Raw genomic sequence first — 19515 nt, forward strand, 5'->3', positions numbered from 1 at the left:
TTTAACCATTGCAAAATCCATAAAAAGATATAGCATAAATCAGTGCAGCTCCCGAGGCAATTTAATACTGTCCGCGAGTACATTTTGCATAAATTAAATAGCAAAATTATAATAAGAATTTGAAGAAAAAGTTAAGGTTTTAATGATATGGGATCATTTTTACATTATTTCATTAGGATTGAAAACGAACGCGAGTAACGTTTCAAAAAATATACAAATGCTGCTAATTAATCCATATTGTGGAGTAAATCTTTACTCAAAGATTTTAAGAAACAAATTTGACTACGTTTTATTTATTCTAGTCAAACAATAAATGACCTCAATCACGAATTTTTACAATAAGAATAATCGCTTTGTTTTAAGAGCGCATTTATAAATGAATAGTTTTTCTGCAGTTGAAACTTAATTAAGAAAAAAAAAAAAAAGAATAGCCAATGAACATCCATAATTTGTGACGAAGCTAGTTTCTAGAAATTTTTTTCCCACGGTTACAAAATTTATCAAAATCAAAATGCCATCAGGTGTTGTAGAAGTTATAATGAGAAATAAAGAAATTTATAATTATTTACATACAAATATACATAACTTTTCTATACACGACGAGGAAAAAATTAATAAATAAATGAAAGAGAATAGATTTTCAATTTTCATTCGCAATTTAAATTATTGAGTTCTTTTTACCTTATTAGCCCGAAAGGCTATTAATTTCATTTTGGCATTTTGCGATGAATCACTGTAAACGGCGTCTCACTTTGCAAATTGTTGCCACCAAATATTATCGCCTTGTGTTATATTTAAAGAAATTAAATAATGAAGAATCTGTTAAAATGTATAAATGTTTCTCGCACTGTCATAATACGACGGTATCTAGAGTCATCGAATTTTGAATAACGTACGTCTCCACCCGAATATGGGCATATGAAAGCCCAAATTTGGAATTTGTTTTATTATCGATTTCATATTTTGTAACACTTTAACGAATTCTTGATTAACAAATTAAACGATTTCAACGCGAGAAATGGCAACATTGTATGGAAAAAAAAAAAAAAAAATTATCTCCAGCGCGTGAGACTGTGTATCGGAAATTCTAAAGATATGCTCATTTAAATATTATTTTGCGATATTGCTCTTAAATTGAATTTTATGGTTTAAGTGCAAAGAACATGATATTTAAAAAATAACGTTAACACACAAAACGTTAAAAAAAGGGGGGAGAGAGAGGTCCCTTTGGGCGTAATGTAAAATCTGAAAACTTTCAGATTTTTTATTTCCCATTTTTCTTTTATCATTATTTTCCTTCAAAACTTTCTCCCATATAGAATGCTATTGTACGTTTGCTTATTTGTTTTGTTAGTGTTATTTACTTTTTGCGTGAACCTCATGGTATACTTAGAGGAACACGAGGTGTTGAAATTTAAAAAAAAGTATCATTATTTAATCTCAAATTATGTCCACCTTGGAAATATTTCCTAATTGGTTTATTTATAAGTACGTTATTTAGTGCTTAATTCAACATATTATGAGTTATTTGAAATAAATGTCAGTCTGAAAATTTAATATTTTAACTGCCAATAAATTACAACGTGTAACCAAACGGAATTTCTTGCATATCCCAGCTTTTAGATTTCAGACAGAAAATAAATACAAATTAGAATTTTTCCTTTGTTTTATTATTATTATTACTGTTTAGTTGTATTTTGATAAATACTTAGTAACTAATATTTGTAATTTAGTCAAATATTTTGTCCAAAAAAAATTCAGTTTGTTAAAAAAAAATTCCACCCATCAGCTGCTTTCAGATCACGCATTTGGCCCACATAGGATCTGAGTTTGAGACCCCTGCCAGAAACGACACAGGAAATAAAATTTCTTCAGTATTTCAGACATTACGTGAATTTAATTAGCCATATTCCTGTACTATGCTCTAAAAATTTCAAAAACCATAAAAAATTATGTAAACCCACGTGGCAGTGACCTTGCATTATTAACTATGAGACTGCACTACGAGAACGCAAACCATACTATCAACACACACAAAAAAATTTCCTTTACCATTTAAAACTTTAGCGAACTGCAGCACTATGCAGTTACGACAGGTGAAAGTACAGCAGGAAGAGTCGATCAAAACAATTTCAGTGACCTCGAATATTAGAAAATAAAAGAATAAAAATTCAAATTACTTGGATTGCGTCATTAAAAGCAGTAAAAGGAAATTCTCTGACAGTTGTAGGCACAACTGAAAACAATGCTGGATGACTCAGGGCAATTTATTTTTCTTTTGCTCGTCTTTCTCTTCTTCTACGCTTGAGTAAATTTGATTTCTAAATCACTTGTTGGGATGTAAATGCCGGTTTTTAAGGAATGTTTTCTTTTTAAGAAAAAGGGGGAATGTGGTAAAAGAAGTCTCTTGAAAGAAGAAACGATTATCTGAATTAGGATGTTACAATCATTAAGGAATAATTTTCTTACATTTTGAATACAGTAACATTTATTTTCCATACGTGTTCTTACTTCAGAATGTAGAAATATTTTTCGCTATCGTATAATTACTGGTACACGTGCAGAGTAATCTACGATTACTTACTGAATGATTCTACACGAAAATATAGAAAAACAGTCATCCTTAATTATTAAGTAATCCACATTTTAACTAGAATGTAGTAATAAAAATAATATCTTCGACTTTAATTTGGTACAATTTTTTATGTCAGAAACATTAAGAAAATTCGAAAGAAAAAAAAATCGATGCCTCCAATTTTATTTAATATTTGCCGATATTAAAAATTTAAGTATCATCTGGATATATTTTTCGAAAAGCACATAAAGTATATGCGACCGTTTAGACTTCATTACTGCACAAATTATGTGAATATACATTGAAGCCACATTAAGATGGTTACAAATGGATTCCGAAAATTTCGGTCTTCTGTGGAGATGGTCATCTCTGAAAGTGGCGTTCAATACCAGTGTTTGTTTATCTAACCGTTAATTTCTGTTATAGGGAAAAATAACAGTTGAACCGCCTTTTTTCTTCCTTAAAGTTTTTTTCCGCAATACTAACAAGCAACTGTACATCGTGCTTCTGCCGCGTAAATCCGACGCATTAAAGTCAGTTTCTGGATAAAGATTCCAGAAATCACTGTTTTAGAAAATAGTACTTTGAGATCAATTGTTTCCGTTATAAAATAGGGAATGTAGCACAAGATCAACAAACTATCAGACACCTCAAAAAGTATTTTCGACGATAAGCTAGTATTGATCCTACGTAGGTACTTTAAAAAACTAATAATTTAATCAAACTCGTTCTTTCTTGACCTTATCTTCTATTGGCTTCCTCTTAATATAAATTTTTCCTGCTGTCAATAAATTTTGTCTACGATGGGCCGATATTTATTGCCTGGCAGTGTCGATCTTATGCTAATGTTAATTTTACACAATAGCAATCCTATGCTTGCTTCGATTCTACCTAGGGTGGATGATATTGAAGCCTCGATTGAACATTCGTTCAGGTGTGGGTTCTTAGGCAGTAGCCCTAACTCAGTGTAGTAGCTGCATGATTTTCGAACAGATGATAGCATGATAAGCAAGAATATGTAGAGCATGAGAGTGTATGATAGTAGAGTATTGTAGAGAGTTCGTATGATATGCAGCAAAGCAGTAGCATTTCACAAAGACATCAGTAGATAGGAGCTAGAGGTAACAAAGCATAGAAGTCTGAAGAATTAAAAATCATCGTCTAGAAGCTTGCCGATAGCAAAATGGTGCGAGAAGCAGTCGGGTGATTTGCAAGTAAATGAAGTAGAGTGCTGAGTTGGTGGAGATGCATCCTATAAGGCAGACGGCTGGAATGCAAATGGGTCAGGCAAGGAGTAACACGAAGCCAAGGTTGGAGTAAGCTCCGCCCATCAATGATGGTGGATGATATGCCGATGTAGACCATTTACAGTGTCAATCCCTTTGCCTGTGATGATTTTCAGTGCTAGTGACAAATGTATATCAAGCGCAATATTCAAAGCTTCTTTTTCGTGTCAATTATATGATGGCGTCGATGCTTCGCAGAGTCAATTCTATGAATGTAAGCCACAAAATATGTATGTAATCTTAAAAAAAGGTTGATTTTAAAAAATTGGAAATGAATATTTTATATCTCGCAGATTTAATGTTATTATTATTATTTTGCATTATTTCCTTTAAGTCAAACGCCAGTTATACGAAGATTCAGCACGATTTTACAAATTGTTTGCTTCCTTAAACATACTCGTCAAACACCTCGTAAAATCTCACCTGTCTTCGCTTCGCTTCAAAGTGAGGAATATTTTTTAAAAAGAATTCCAATGAGCGACAAAGATTTTATTAAAAATGAACTGTGTGCAGCTCATTTTTAAATTTCTGCATAAACAGACAGGATTATCGTCAATCTAAAAGAAAATATGCTAATTACAAAAATACCAAACTAATATAAATTTTTCGTTATAATTTCGGCAATTCATTTACATAACAATTTTTAATTTTTAAAAACGCCCTTTGTTCTTTTTTTTACTAAAAATTTATCCTTTTTAAGCCTTTCCTTTGCCAATTTTCTGCCTCAGTTCGCCTATCCTCGATTAATTACATGCATTAATTCCTGCATTTTCTTTTAAGGACTTAATTTCATACCATTTGCCAAGATGTTTATTTCACATTTATAGCTATGGGAGATTATATGATATGCTTATTTGATTACGACAAACAAAAATCTGTCTAAATTGCATTTCTTTCCAAGGAGACAAGAAAGCCGAGAAAATTGTGATATACACAGCCCGTTCGTCGTTATTTGAATTTGGTCGAATCAATGGTATTCGGCAGTTTTACTGCTCCATCGCTGGTAAGAGAACTTTCTAAGAGAAAATGATTTGCATTCACAAAAGACAGCGGTCCGCCCAGACAGGAAAGTGTGGGCCTGGGTTCGAATCCCAGGAAAAGGCATGGATATAAACTATCTGTAACTTCGAGGCAACGGTGGCCGCCTATTAAGAGCCTCCAGAATAAAATGACCACCACTTCTGGCCTTAGTAGAGGCCAAAGCCTAAAATGGCCAGTGCCTGCCATTGAGGGAACACCATAAAAATTCCCATGCACTCAGTCCATTCCCCAAAATTTCAGACCGGTCGAACTAGCAGTGTTCAGGGGTCTTAGCCGCTGACCGATTGATGGATTACAGATGAATAATGAAAGATGAGAAGTAAAATTTAAAATCTTATTCAACTGTACCGAAATCGAAAACTTTATCAGTGAACTTTAACTGAAATCGAACCTAATGAATAGTAAATAATCCAGTGGCGATCAAGTCTCTAAGATGACTACTGCTGTAAGTGATCCCGATATCTAAGAACACTAAGAAAGAAACTATAAAACTGCACAAACACCACTACTGAATGTCAGCTGCCTAAGGATAACCTTTACAGAAAATGAAAATTGTTTGAAATCGCGGGTCTGCTTTAGTAGGGTTCATTATAGTTAATACGATGTATACATATTTAACCATACCAGTTTATACAATGCATGAATTTGCTTATAAAAAAGTTAAATTTGGAAAATGACTAGTAAGAAATAATACAAAAATTACGTTTTTATAAAAGTCTCAGTCAAATTCGGATAATCATTGGGTTTTTTTAAACTTAGCAATATTTATTCAATTAAAAAAAAACCTTCAAATAAAAGACAATTAAATATTTTTCAGATATTTCGTACTCCCAGCTTCCTTTTTAAAAATTCCTTTACATGGATATATAAATTTCATCTTGTTCCCCTATTTCTTCATTATTTTAAGATTAAATTCGACTTTTAATAAGATTATTAATATCAGACTATGCTGAAACGAAAGCTACATTAAAGGAATGTTTTCTCATAAATAAATAAATATATAAAATTAAATTGTTTTTATGAAATCTATATCTGAAAATAAGCTTATTCTTAACCACTGACACTTTCAATTTCCATCAAAATCTTCCTTGTCGACGTCCTGCTTTATTATCGCTACAAGAATCTGTGAAAATTCCTCACTAAAATCGTCAAAGAATAACTGCAAGATTCAATATTTCATCGAATGGCGATTCACATTCATTACGCAAGCGATGAACGCTTAGGTTTAACCGATGTTCCCAGCACCACAGCCTCAATTTTGAAGTTTTGCAGAACTCTTCGCAGCTGACAAGTTAAGTCCTTCATTCCTTCAACACGTATTCGCTCCTCCTCCAAGAAATGCTATTTTAAGCGCCAACTGAACCGAGCAAGAGAGGAATTTCATAGGAAAGAATGGTAAAATAAGTGTTAAGTTGTTAAGTTTAACGATGTCAATGGCATTTCTTGAAAGTTATTTGCGGGATTGAAATTGAAAGAAAGAAATGTAAGATATTATTAGCATGTTTAAACATCTTTTTCAATTTCATACTGCGGATGATTGATTGTCTTGGGGTGTCTATATCATTAGGAAATATTTTAGGATTTTGTATCTGTAAGAAGTGTTATGAATTTTAAACTTTTTCGAATCCAAACGTGAGTCCCGAAAATTTCTCAAATCCTTCTTATTAATAATAATCAGGGCTTGATTGTGCTCCAGGCTTTTATTCCAGGAAGGAGGTGGCTCCAAATTCTTCTACATTATCTAATTTACGCAATATTTTAAATGAATTTCTTTTATTTAGATTTTTAGAATATAGGAAATTAGAGATGCTACTCGTTTTTGAATTATGCGAGGGACGTACGTACGCACAGAAGCCACGAAAAATTCTCTTTAGAATTCATTTTAAATCAGTTTTATAATTTTTTTGGGTGGGAGAAAGAGTCCTTTATTCTGTCCTTACGTGCAGATGTTACGCAAAAACATTGTTAAATTGCATTCGATAGCCGTCAAAATGCATATTTTCGTTGAAATATGATACTCGAAGTTTTTCGTGATTACAATATTTCCTTTTTACTTCGTACAAGGTAGTAATATGACTAGGCCCTTCATAAGGAGTTCCACCCCGGGCCTTCAGCTTTGTAAATCGGCTCCTGATAGTAATAAAAATTTACTCATTATTAAAAGCTTCTAATTAAAGCTTCCGAGGTTTGCTTTAAAAAACATATTACTTCGTAAGTTAAATCTTTCTGGTCTCTTGCTTACCGTCAATTTCACCAGAAATGCTAATTAAGTGAGTTTAAATAGCAAGCGAGAATATGAGTTAAGTGAGAGAGTATTCGCAACTTAAAACAAGAGCGCTGCATCTCAGACTACACCTGTCTCTGTGCTGTTTGTTTTACTAGTGAGTATAGCGTTCAGCTGCAGTTATGTTAGAAACTAGTTTAAGCTGGGTTTTTGGTTCTTTTTTCCAGCACACCGATTGTAACAAAAATACAAAAATATGAGTGAAAGAATACTATACACTAGTAAGGACAAAAGAATATTACTGATGGGAATTAAAAGGAAAAATCAACCTTGATTTATGGTAATTTATTCATTAATCGACTATCCGAGGCAATTTGAAAATGATGTCAGACATACCAAATCATTTAAAATATTTTATAATGGAAAATAAGTCTACGACCGACAGTTGCGAAAATAACGGTCTTTTGTGGACATGGTGCATGCATATATTTATAAATATGCATAAAACCTGTAATTAGAAAGGTTATGCATACTCTTCACAAGAACGGGCATACTTTTATATCAGAATTATATTCATCTTTGAAATTGTTCTCAACTCAAAGTTATTTGCGACCCCCACTAGTTACCTGCAATCCATCTTTCTAGCAAACTCCAAGCATGCTTATGAAAATGCAAAGGCATCACTTATTAGTTCATTCTCAGAATATCCTTTCCTTATACTCTTTGACTAAGAAGTAGTTAGTGTCCAACAGCTCCAGAAGTCTTAGATAAGGTTATGTCTTTCAAGCAAATAATGCACCCCTTTAAAAGACACAGAATGATATACATGAACCCTCAACAAAAGGCCATTAAAAAAAAACCTATCACTAAAAAAAGAGTTTTACTCTAAATATTTGAAGGATGCTTACAGGTTCCTCATACTTTCCTGAAGAAATAAAAACAAATAAATTTATATGCCAAGCCCTTATTAAAATATGTAACTCTAAATGTAAAATATCTGATGTAGATACCACATGACATCCTTATGCGAATTATTAAATTACACACATTTTTTCCATCACTTCATCTAAATATATTTCCACAAATTTGATTAGAGATCGGCAAGGCAAAAATACATAAAAACTCAAAACATCATCATTAAAAATTGTAAAATACAGAAAAACATAAAACACCAAGATGATGTTTAAATAAAATTACAATTAAAAGTACAATTTGAAAGAAAATTTTGTCTTCCAGAAGGCGGGCCGGAAGACCAAAGTTTCGGTCCTCAAAACTGAAAGTTAACTTTAGGTCTTCTAGGCAAAAAGACTCTGATGTTGGTGCAGCAAAGGAATTAATTCGCTTTTCCACTAAGAGTTTCAAGTGTAAACAAATAGCGGCATCATAAAGTTTAAGTGGGCCTAGCGCCACTTAAACTTTTAAACTGCTGAAAATTTTATAACTATTGCATGCAGATTAACTAACTAAAGGCATAAAAACCTTAACCAGAACATTAGAATATGATAATTCAATCATTTTTAAAGCAAAACATGCACAATTAAATATATATTCTCATTGTGTTAAATGGCTCAATAAGTTCAGTTTTTTTATTCTTATATGTTAGTAAATTTTGTAAATGAGAATGCTATAACACCTACTTGTGCACCTCCCTTTTTCGTCGCAATCGGCCACACCAAACTCATGCATATATATAAATATATATAGATATAGGGTCCCATATACAAAATTTCAATGCTCTACGGCTTTTGAGTTATACGAGTTATATAAATTTGAGTATGTAACGTATGTACAGACGTCACAAAAAAATTCGTTTGAATCCATTTTACAATCTGGTTTGGAAAAAAAAAAAAGAGTCCTTTATTCTGTCCATACGTATAGATATCACAGAAAAACATCTTTTAAATGGATTTGAGAGCTGTCAAAATGGATATTTTGATTGAAATATGATATCCGAAAATTTTGCGATTACAACACTTCGCATTACAAAATACAAGGACACATATACCCTGGCTCCAAGAAAAATACTCTCAAAAGAAATTCAAGCAGTTTCTTAGAAGATGATGTCAGATTAGAGGCACAGATTGTAGATCTTTCATTTAGACCAGTGGTCTCAAACTTTATTGACTCGAGAAAAACTATGAGGATGAGACTAGAATTATGAGGTTTCTAGGTTTTTTACAGGAAACCCCGTCATACCCTTAGAAAAATATATCTTAAAATAATATTTAAAATTGACCAATATGTTGTAGTAGGTACTTTATATAAAGTCCATTTAAGTATTGTACTTTTTATTAAAAAAAAATGTAACATAAAATTAATATAATTTACTCTTAAAACTCATGCTCCGGATCTTACATATCCGTGCATTATTTTAATGACTGAGGTGTACTTGCATTATATTACATAAATTGTGAAAGTCTAGCTGTATTGATGTTACCTACAATCACATTTCATAATCTGCATTTAATTTCTTTATTTTGTTTTTGTTGCCAAGTACATTCATAAAGATTTATCACTTAAATACCTTATTTCGATGACATTAAAATGCTTATAGCTGTGTGAAAAACTGGGTATTCAGCAAGAATGTCACTATTGACGTTGAGTTACACATGTCGGCAGCCCACAGTTCCAAGCTTCTGACTCATTTTAAAGGATAACTAAATGTAGCATCCTATTTTTAGTTAATTAATAGACACTAGTCAGCTAGCGCGAGTCCTTTATAATTTTATTTTCCAATTTTATTTTTTAAATATTGAGGAATGCCAGTGTCCGAGTATTGGAACCTCAGGTTCCATGGAACACAGTTTGTAGACCACTGATTTAGATGAGCAACCCCAATATACTGTAGGGTACATGGTCGATACTTTTACGCAGTGGTCTAAAGCTATGAAGGGAGCTGCCCATTTGTGCAGGACTCTGCACTATTCTAATATTCATAGATTTTAATTTTATTAATCACCAACAGATTGTAATACTCCACACTGTACATTTCGATTACATGAAGAAAAATGTCCTATGCGATTAGCTCGGTTTTTAATAAGGTACTTGGAATGTATATGACAAATACTATGAGTTTTTCATCTACTTATTAAAATGTTGTTATTGTTATCATTTACTTTATTCTTTTTCAGAGCAAAAACTTATTACATAACGAAAATTTGTTACATCTTCTGTTAAAGCTACATTCTGAACAATGTGTTGCACTACTTATATGAACTTGGCTTTGCAATATCTCACGAACATCATATTGCTGTAAATTTTGTGTTTATTTGATTGCATTTTTTGTGCCATTTTATAATGTTATGTATTGATTTTATTTATTAATTTGCTGTATTTCATGTAATAATTTTGGTATATACTTTTTGATAATTGAATTTGGGGCCAGGTATTATATTTGTAAACGTTTTTAACCTGTGTAAAGTTAAAGATCTTGTAATTCTGAGTTGATCAACATTTAAATTGTGAAAACAGCTTAACTAATGTCGTGCTATGGGTAACAATTTTCCCAACTGGACAAGCTTGTCTACAAAGAAAAAAAGCAAGGGAAACTAGGTTGTTATAAATTAAGAAATTCGCCAAGTAAATTATTCTTGGTGTAAAAAATGAAAAAAATGCGCCAAGATAAATTTTTGATTTTCTTCGTAAATTTCACACCAAATTTTACAAAATTTAATATTTAGGCATAATTTGAGTCATAGAATCAAAATATGGAAAATAATTAGCATGTCATTTCAGAAAAAGTCTGATTTTGTCTCAAAATGCCTATATTAGAATGATGCTATATATAAACTTAATGATGAAACAAGGAAACTAAAACATAATTTCCTGAAATGGTTAAGGTAAAGACGCATTGGAATTAGGGTCTTTCACTAGAATAGAAAGATTTTTTGAATGTGAAATGCCTCAAAATCTAATTCACCAATGGAAGATGTTTTCTGAATAATTTTGGCTGAAGAAAAAAAAAAAAAAAAAAAAAAGGAAAGTGTGATTTTTGGGCCAAGAGCACTAAGCAACAAAGGACTTACGTGTTTCCTTTTTTTTAACATATGCCTCGTGTTCTTTAATGCAAAATTTTACAGCTCTCTTAGTTTGACCAATGTAAGTTAAACCACATTGGCAAGCAATCTTGTAAATACCCCAGCAATTCATATCTGGAATGGGGGCTTTAAGTATGTAACTAGGAATTTTATTAATAGGAAAATATAAGAATTCTGCTGATATTCCTTTCTTTCCATTGATTATCTATAAAATTGCACATATTTTACAGAAATTTAACTTTCAGGTCATTTATTCTCCTATCAATAAAATTTCTAGTTGTACACGTAAGGACCCCATTCTGCATATGAATTCCTGGGGTATTTACATGATTTCCTTGCCAATGTGGTTTAATTTACATTGGTCACACTAAAGAGAGCCTTAAAATTCCAAATTAAAGCATATGAGGCATATGTTAGGAAAAAGGAAGTATGTAAGTCCTCTATTGCCCAGCACTGTTGGTCTAAAAATCCCATTTTCCATTTGTCTGCAGCCAAAATTATTTAAAAACATCTTCCATTGGTAAATTAGAAACATTAAAAAGTTTCACATTAAAAAAAGAAATCTTTCTGTTCTAGTTAATGACTCTAATTCCAATTTATCTTCACCTTCAGACTTATGGAAGTTACATTTCAGTTTTCTTGTTTCATCAATAGATGGCACCAGTAGCTTGACTCCTTTCCAGCTATTTTTATCTTATCACCATACCTTATTACGTTAACTTGCACTTTTGCAGCTGAGGAAGAGGTTCTGTTATTAAACCATTTAAACCAGTCCTGCAAAATTTACAAATATAATGCTGGTTCTTGTTGTTTGACTTCTCCAATAAACATTATACTGTTCATGATATTGAATAAAAATATAATGACTGTAAATAAATATAAACTTACCAGGAAAGGCTCTATCCAAGTGGTGATTATAACGCTGTTGATAGCGAGAACCATCTGCATATCTATGTACATCGTCTGATGGATTACCATACTGCAGCTGTGGTGCACCATCAATTATCAAGTCACCACATTCACCCAGAGCTGGAGTTCCTGGCCTGTCAGATTCATGTATTACATGATCTCTGTGTAAAGGAGAGGATTCTTCTATTAAAGGGGCATGATATGGTGAACTATACATGTATTGTTGTCTTTGAGGTAAGTGTAAAGAACTATCAGGATGTGTTAAGGAACTTGTTCTGCCACGGATGGAGTCAGCACTGGACAAGATTGGGGCTGGCTTTAAGTCGGGCCGCTTAGCAACCTGATAATAAAAAAAATATGCAATAAGTGGTTAATGATGAACAAATATGTCACAACTGTGGGCTTTGCATTACACTGAAGTACTGCAACATCCCACAATGTGTGTCAAGAAGTATTTGCAGTTTATGACATTCAGAAAAGCTTCATACATTTATAAATTTATTCTCATTTGACAAAATACACTCAAACCTTTTTTTTATATATATATAAGTTACAAGTTTAATGTAAAATAGTTATTAAGGATGGTTTTGTAACAGTTTGGCATTTGCCACTGAGAAGGCAATTGTATGTTAAATGTCAAACATAAAGGTTAAACCAAGTCAAGTTCCAATTATACTGAAATATAATTATGCAGGATAAATGAATTTTGTATGCATAAGGTTTAAAGTAATTTTAATGTTAATGCAGAAAATCTCATCATGAATCTTGGTTTAATCCACTAAGATTCACTGCTTCAGTGTTTTACGATAAGAATTGTATATCATGAATCTACGTGCTTAATTTGTAGAAAAATTCCAAAAATGAGGTCATAAGCTTTGAAATGCTCTTCAATCCGGCCACTCTGCTCACACAAATCTGCGATTCCTGATAAAACTAAAACTACTCAGAACTGTTATCTGGAAGAATGTGTTACTGTCACTGAAATGGTTACAACAATAAACATGAATCATAAATTAGTGTATGTCATTTGTAATGGCTGAGCTGCCAAAAAGTGTGCAAAGTGGATACCTCAGATTTGCACAACAGAGGTAAAATAAAATCATATACTTCTAGACAGATATGAATGTGAAGAAAAAATATGTTTTTATATAAGTCTTTTACTAGTGGAAGCATTTCACATCAATGAATAATCACAACTCTTTGCTAAAGTTCCATTTACATTTCCCCAAAGCCAAAGGAAATGCATATATGCAGTCATCTATAGGAAACATGATGCTAAGTTTTGGTATAAGATAGAGAATTCTTATACCAAATGTGCTAACCACACAATGTGCTAACCAAACTATGAATTTCAGCAGAAGTCCTTGTGACAGAAAATTTCCATGAGCTCAGCTATCTGCAGCATACAATGGAAGTCACATATCCAAACACATCCATCTCCAGTTAGACTATCCCAGGCCTCATACAACATCATGCCATCGCAAGATTTGAAGTTCGAGTACAGCCACATCCTCATTATTTCCAAAACCAAGAACTATTTTGATTTTCATCTTTCTGGGTGCATGAAAGAGTACTTGTTGGATCCTAAATACATTCTGAGGGCAATATCCAGTCTGTACTGCATGAATAGATGAATAGAAAGAATATTTTTCCTTCTTCATTCCAACAGATGGTTTCCTGTTGGTGTAAGGGCATTGAGACATAAGAGATGTATACTGAATTACAATGTGCCTTCATTTTCTCAGGAAAACCACAATGTTGCACAAGTTTCCTATTTATTTTCTAATTGTGTTTTGCTATTCACCAGGAAATCATTTATGGAGATTATTTTCAGACTGACCGTGATAATCATCAACAACTGCAAGAAGATTTTGTAAACACTTTCGATCCCATCCAGAAACCTATAATCTTTACCATGCAGCATTAAGTTATTTTACTTTGAAATGTGCTTTTCCAAACTGTTAACATATGCAACAACATTTCTTTAAATCTTTTTGCTTAGTCTTGGAAGGAAAAAAAAAATGAAAAGTTTCATTACAGAAATAGTTACCATCATTACCTTCTGTTCATAAACACACACCGTGTTTAAATAGTGTCAAAAACAATAAACTGAGCAAATAACCTCTCACACAATTTCATCACATACAGCAGGTGAGACAAATCTAGTTTTAATGAGATTCATGTGGGTCAGTTTTAAATTTTAGATGAGAAGCTCAGATTTCAAATTAATTATGCAGTTTCAAAATAATACAAAACTGGGAATATACACATGCATATTAACTACCGAGATTATCTCCCTGGAAACAGTAATAAAAACGATTATAATTAGAAAATTATACTAACAATAGAAGTTTATTTTCAGTTAAATATTCCTTATGAAAAACTTTAAATTAATTGTTGATGATTTTATGGGAAAAAAGGCTCACTTTTTAAAAGGTATTAGTCTTTTGTTGATATAATCATTAATAATTAATGATATCTGATCCTGTTCCATCTTCTTTTTCTACTACAGTGAAATTTCGATTCTTCGATTTCAGAAACCAAATTAATAAACTCAATTTAATTCAATATATTACCAAGTAGATGAAGAAAATACCAATCTAAATAATGTTTCAAAATAATATCAATACGTAATTATGCTGCAACAAGGTATAAACAATATAGAATTAGCAAGAGAAAAAGATAAGGAATAAAAAATTTAAAAACTAAATAATGCTTAACAATTTCACCAACAAAATATAATGCAAATGAAATGTGAGCTCAAAAGTGACAATAAAAGCAGTAATGAATATGGTCAGAGTAAATAAACATTTGAAGTACAAAGCATATTTGGCATACAAGATTGCCTGTAAAAAATTTAAAGTATGCTCATAAAGAACAAAGTAGGAAATTTTTTTTCATTTTACATTCATTTCAATATTGTCTAAAATAACTATTTTAATTTAACTGAATTCTTTCTCACAAGATTCATTACTTTACTTTTTATTACCAGCTAAATTTTATTTTCTGATAGATATATATCAAACAATCAAATTTATTCATTTCAGACATGGCACATATTGATAAGTAATGCATACAGTCTTATAAAGCAGTTTGTCATTACTAGACAGAATGGATATTCTGATTTAAACATATTTAAATAATATCAAAAACAAACAGGCTTTTAAGCTAATTACATTTTTTAACGTTACACTAAACACACAAATTTAACCATTAAACTTAATTTCTTTCTAAATTGTATTTGTCATAAAAAAATCTATCAAAAGCAACAGAAGCTGCAGGCTTGGACTGCTATGGACAGATTTCATGAAATTGCAATGCTTTGCCCAATGTATGGATTTCTGGAAAATTTTACTTCTAAGCACATGTCTGCGAAACAATGAAATACAAAACATTGAGGAACATCTAAACAGTATCAGCATAACTTTTTAGCATCGGCATAATTTTGATTTTTCATTCGTATAACTTTGTTCTGTTCAATGAATGCAAAAGCAAATATTGCCCACAAGTACAATAAAATACCTGGCTTTGAAAAAATAAACAAGAATATCTATAATTATACCTACAGACAAAACAAGATCACTTTCCCTATCAAAACAACATTTTAAGCTGTACTAATTCCTATTATTCAAATGTAGCAATTTGCTCCATAAAAATATATTGGTTTATCTTAAGGTTCAACGTTTTTATATTTCAGCTTAATGCTAAATTTAAAATATTAATATATATATATCACTTAAGAGGTAGTATATATTAATTTATTCACATTTACGTCTTATATATTTGCTATTCACAATATTGTCTTATCAAATATATAATTAATATTATTGATTATTGATAGATATACAATTAATATTACAATAGTATTATATTTAACTTCAGATAAAAGTGTTTTTTTTTTTTTTTTTTTTTTTTTTTTTTCTCTTCAGTAACACAGTAACCTAATAAAATCTAAAATCTATATGGTATGAATGAACAGAATGAAAAATGCAGATGTGCTTAGATAAATCATAACATATGGAAAAGAACATAATTAGAATAAATAACAAATGTGTAAGAGCTAAATTAAAATAAGATAGAAAAGAACTTTTCTGCAATAAGACTTGCAATAAGAATAAACAAAAAATTTCTAAGAATTAAATAAAATAAGTATACTGTTTTACAACCTTTATAACACTGTTTTTGTGATATATAGATATTACTTCCATTAAAGAAGATATTTTAAATTTTTACTAGATACAGCCCACATTCATACTAATAGTATTAAAGGAATAGTTTTATTCCAAATCTTGTGGGTTAATACAGCTTAAAATAAAGGGAAGAGAATCAATTTAAATACGTATAACAGACGTAATAAGTATTACAGAAAGAAAAAATATAGTTAGGAATAATTACAAAGCTGTAAAAGTAGATCCCTTCCCCTGATGGAAACTATACCTGAGGAGAAGAAATAGCATTCTTATTTTCAAGGGACTCATCTTTGAACTCACTGCCAGTGAACTCTGCCATTTTGCATGGGCCTAGAATGAATTAACAATTTTAACAGCATTTACTAATTTTATATACACTGTCAGACAATATAAACAGATCATGGTGGACATTTTTTATTCTGGTACTTAATCATGATACTTACAATACTAATATAATAACTTTTTTAAACAGTATAAAATACATGTAGTATATGTTTTAATTTTAATTTGGCATCTGAAGGCTGGTAGCTGTAATTAAAAATTTCTTAGTTTCACAACAAAGAATGTAATAACCTAACAAGTATTTCTTCGTACAAAATTTTTCTTTGCATATTAAAGAAACTTTATAAATTGATAAGCATTTTTTCCTTTTTCTCTATTCTTTTTTGGGGAAAAAAGGTTTGGAATTTCTTTCTGATTCGATAATGTATCCCCAATAGCCTTTTAATAATATATTTTTAAGAAAAGTTTTTACTAATTTTATTCGATATAGAATAACTTAACAAACAGTAGTACTACAGTTTTAAATATGCTGACAATAGTAAAGTTAAATTGACGTAGTTAATTTTTTATATAAATACGAAATCAGTGAGTGGCAGTAAAAACGATATTATTTTGTTGTAATTGCTACAATATTCGAAACAATACGCAACAAGTTACGAACCATTCTGTAAAAAAAATAAATACTATGTTATGCTGTGGTGTAATAACAAGTTCTTCCAAAGAATAAAATATGCATATGTTAACTGCATAAATTTCAATTATTACGGCAAAATTTTCTTTCTTTTTTTTTTTTTTTTTTTTTTTTTTTTTTTTTCTGAGTTAATATTTTGAAATATTACATCTCTAACGTAAAATATCAAATCACATTCAAGTACTCATGAGAATTAGAAAAATGATACATACGAAAGCATTTTCAACGCACAATTTTCTCTGATATATTATTAGCGGCAGTTTTATGGGGATAATATAAAAAAATCAAACATCCACATGTATTCATTAAATCAATATTAACCATGGTAGCACATGTAGATCGACATTATTAAAAAATATAACGAAATTAAGTATTTATATTAGTCGAACATGACTCACCATAGATTTGAATAATACTGAATGAAAACGAAACTGCATACGTCAAATTAAGAATCGCAAGAGCTCAAATGATGAGGGCTGAGAACTAGGTAACTACCCCCACTCTCTTATTCATGGCACACGCCTATGCTAGAATATCGTACGTAAAAGCCCTAGTCCAAAAATTAAAAACAAACATCTGCCCGACTAGTTTTGTTTTATTAAACAAGTGCGGCAAAAAGAAATTTTTTCTCTGTTTTGTGGCGCCATCTGCAGGCTACATATTATATTAAAATAAATAATTTAAGGACTAGATTAATACAAGATATTTTGAGTAAATACGCGAAGAATAAACAGTTGATAGAATTTTGAAATAAAGAATTTTTTTTTTTAAATTACAATGTAAGTGAGATATAATCATCATGTTTAAAGCACAACATTCTTTTTTTCAAAGCTTTCTACAGTGCAGGATATGTATAAGCTACACAAGGTATAGCTAAGGGTCTCCACATTTTAGGGGGCCCCAAAAATTTAAATATACTATAACAGACTTATAAAGGCCCCCTATCTCAAATAGCTTACGGCCCTATCGAGTCTAAATCCGGCTCTGGCTTTCTATACCTATTTCTTTTGTTTTCCATGAAAATAAAACAGATTATAAGTGTTCATAGAATGATAATAAATCTCCCAAAATCTAGAAAAACTGGTAGAATCCTAACTAGCAATCAAGCTCTGACTATAAACAGTTTTATTCATGATTTAGTTATTGAGTAGTGACACTGCCCTAATCAATTTTGTCAGATGCTGTCATCTGTTGCCACATCTTCCTACTACGATTAAATTGCAGAACTATTCGCAGGTAAAATTGCTCTTAGGTAAAGCTGACATTAAAAAAAGAAAAAATAAATAAACTAAAACTCATGAAAAAGGTAATTTCCAAAATTTAAGGATCTTGATTCTTTGTCATAATGAAAGAAAATTGGTGAAATCATTCTCTTTCAGTCCTTAGTTGGTATGATTTCACCATTTTTTACTGATAGCTTTCGTCATTTTTCTTATAGGTTGCCTTTTAAAAGATTTAGAGCGGCTAAGAAAAAGCGTACGGGATGAGTAACAGACCAACACGCGATCGCCATTTACTTAAGATATTGTGCCTCGCATTTATGGTAAGATTTAAGACACCAATTCGAGTCACCCAAAATATCTCCTAAAAACGTGTTTTTGCACAAAGTGGCCAGAAAGTCCATTTACATGTGCAATTATATCATTGTAACTTTAAGAATACTTACAGTTACTTATCCAAAATGTTCGTATGTGCATCACCATTATCCCTGCACATCTTGATATGCCTAAAGTCCTTCTTTTCATCCGCTTTAGCAGCTGTCTCACATGCTGGAAGGTTTCAAGCATACTTGCCCGCCCATCATCATTGTCCATGTACCGCTTCTTCCTGACGCATAATTTGATGATCCCCGCAAGACATTGGTGTTATAAGGTTCAGACCTCAATGCGGCCAAGGATTAAGGGCTGGTAAATTTCGGGACTCACGTCTGTTCACTGGCAGTTGATTCAGGCCTTCACGAACAGCAAGTGCGAAGTGGCTAGCAGCTCCATCGTGTTGGTAAAGAACCGTGTTCTTGAAGCCCACATTTTGAAGTTAAGGAAGCAGTCAGTCATTCAGCATCTCCAGTTAAGTAACCTGGGTCGTGGAACCTCAATGAAGTACAGACCAAAAAGCTGTGTTCATCAGTCATCCCCGTCTTCTCCCATACGATCAAAGTCTGATGACTTGGTGGCCCCTTGACGAATCGTTCACGATACCTTTCCATCATTGTGTTATATTTTCGTTGTTGTGTTTCCGAAGCGCGCCCCTCCAAAGTGAAGTCGCTGTTCAGCCATTATA

At 31.6% G+C, this 19515-nt stretch overlaps 1 protein-coding gene across 2 annotated transcripts in view; it reads right to left on the bottom strand.

Annotated features, from left to right (window-relative positions):
- The window catches only part of LOC118192660 (uncharacterized), a 229533-nt gene extending 211633 nt beyond the window's left edge, over positions 1 to 17900 (bottom strand). Inside the window, exons 1-3 of one of the 2 annotated variants that reach the window (XM_035363663.2) lie at positions 17634 to 17900; positions 16510 to 16592; positions 12052 to 12412 (exon numbers count right to left, since the gene is read on the bottom strand). In XM_035363663.2, the coding sequence (XP_035219554.1) occupies positions 12052 to 12412; positions 16510 to 16581 (433 nt within the window). In that variant the 5' untranslated portion in view covers positions 16582 to 16592; positions 17634 to 17900. Of the gene's footprint in view, positions 1 to 12051; positions 12413 to 16467; positions 16593 to 17633 lie in introns of those variants that run through there. The other variant, XM_035363664.2, reaches the window with a different exon arrangement.
- Between the last annotated feature and the right edge of the window lie 1615 nt (positions 17901 to 19515).

The sequence above is a fragment of the Stegodyphus dumicola genome, chromosome 1 (genome assembly GCF_044657685.1).
Source record: "Stegodyphus dumicola isolate Sdum_Otavi_A_Nest chromosome 1, ASM4465768v1".
NCBI lineage: Eukaryota > Metazoa > Arthropoda > Arachnida > Araneae > Eresidae > Stegodyphus > Stegodyphus dumicola.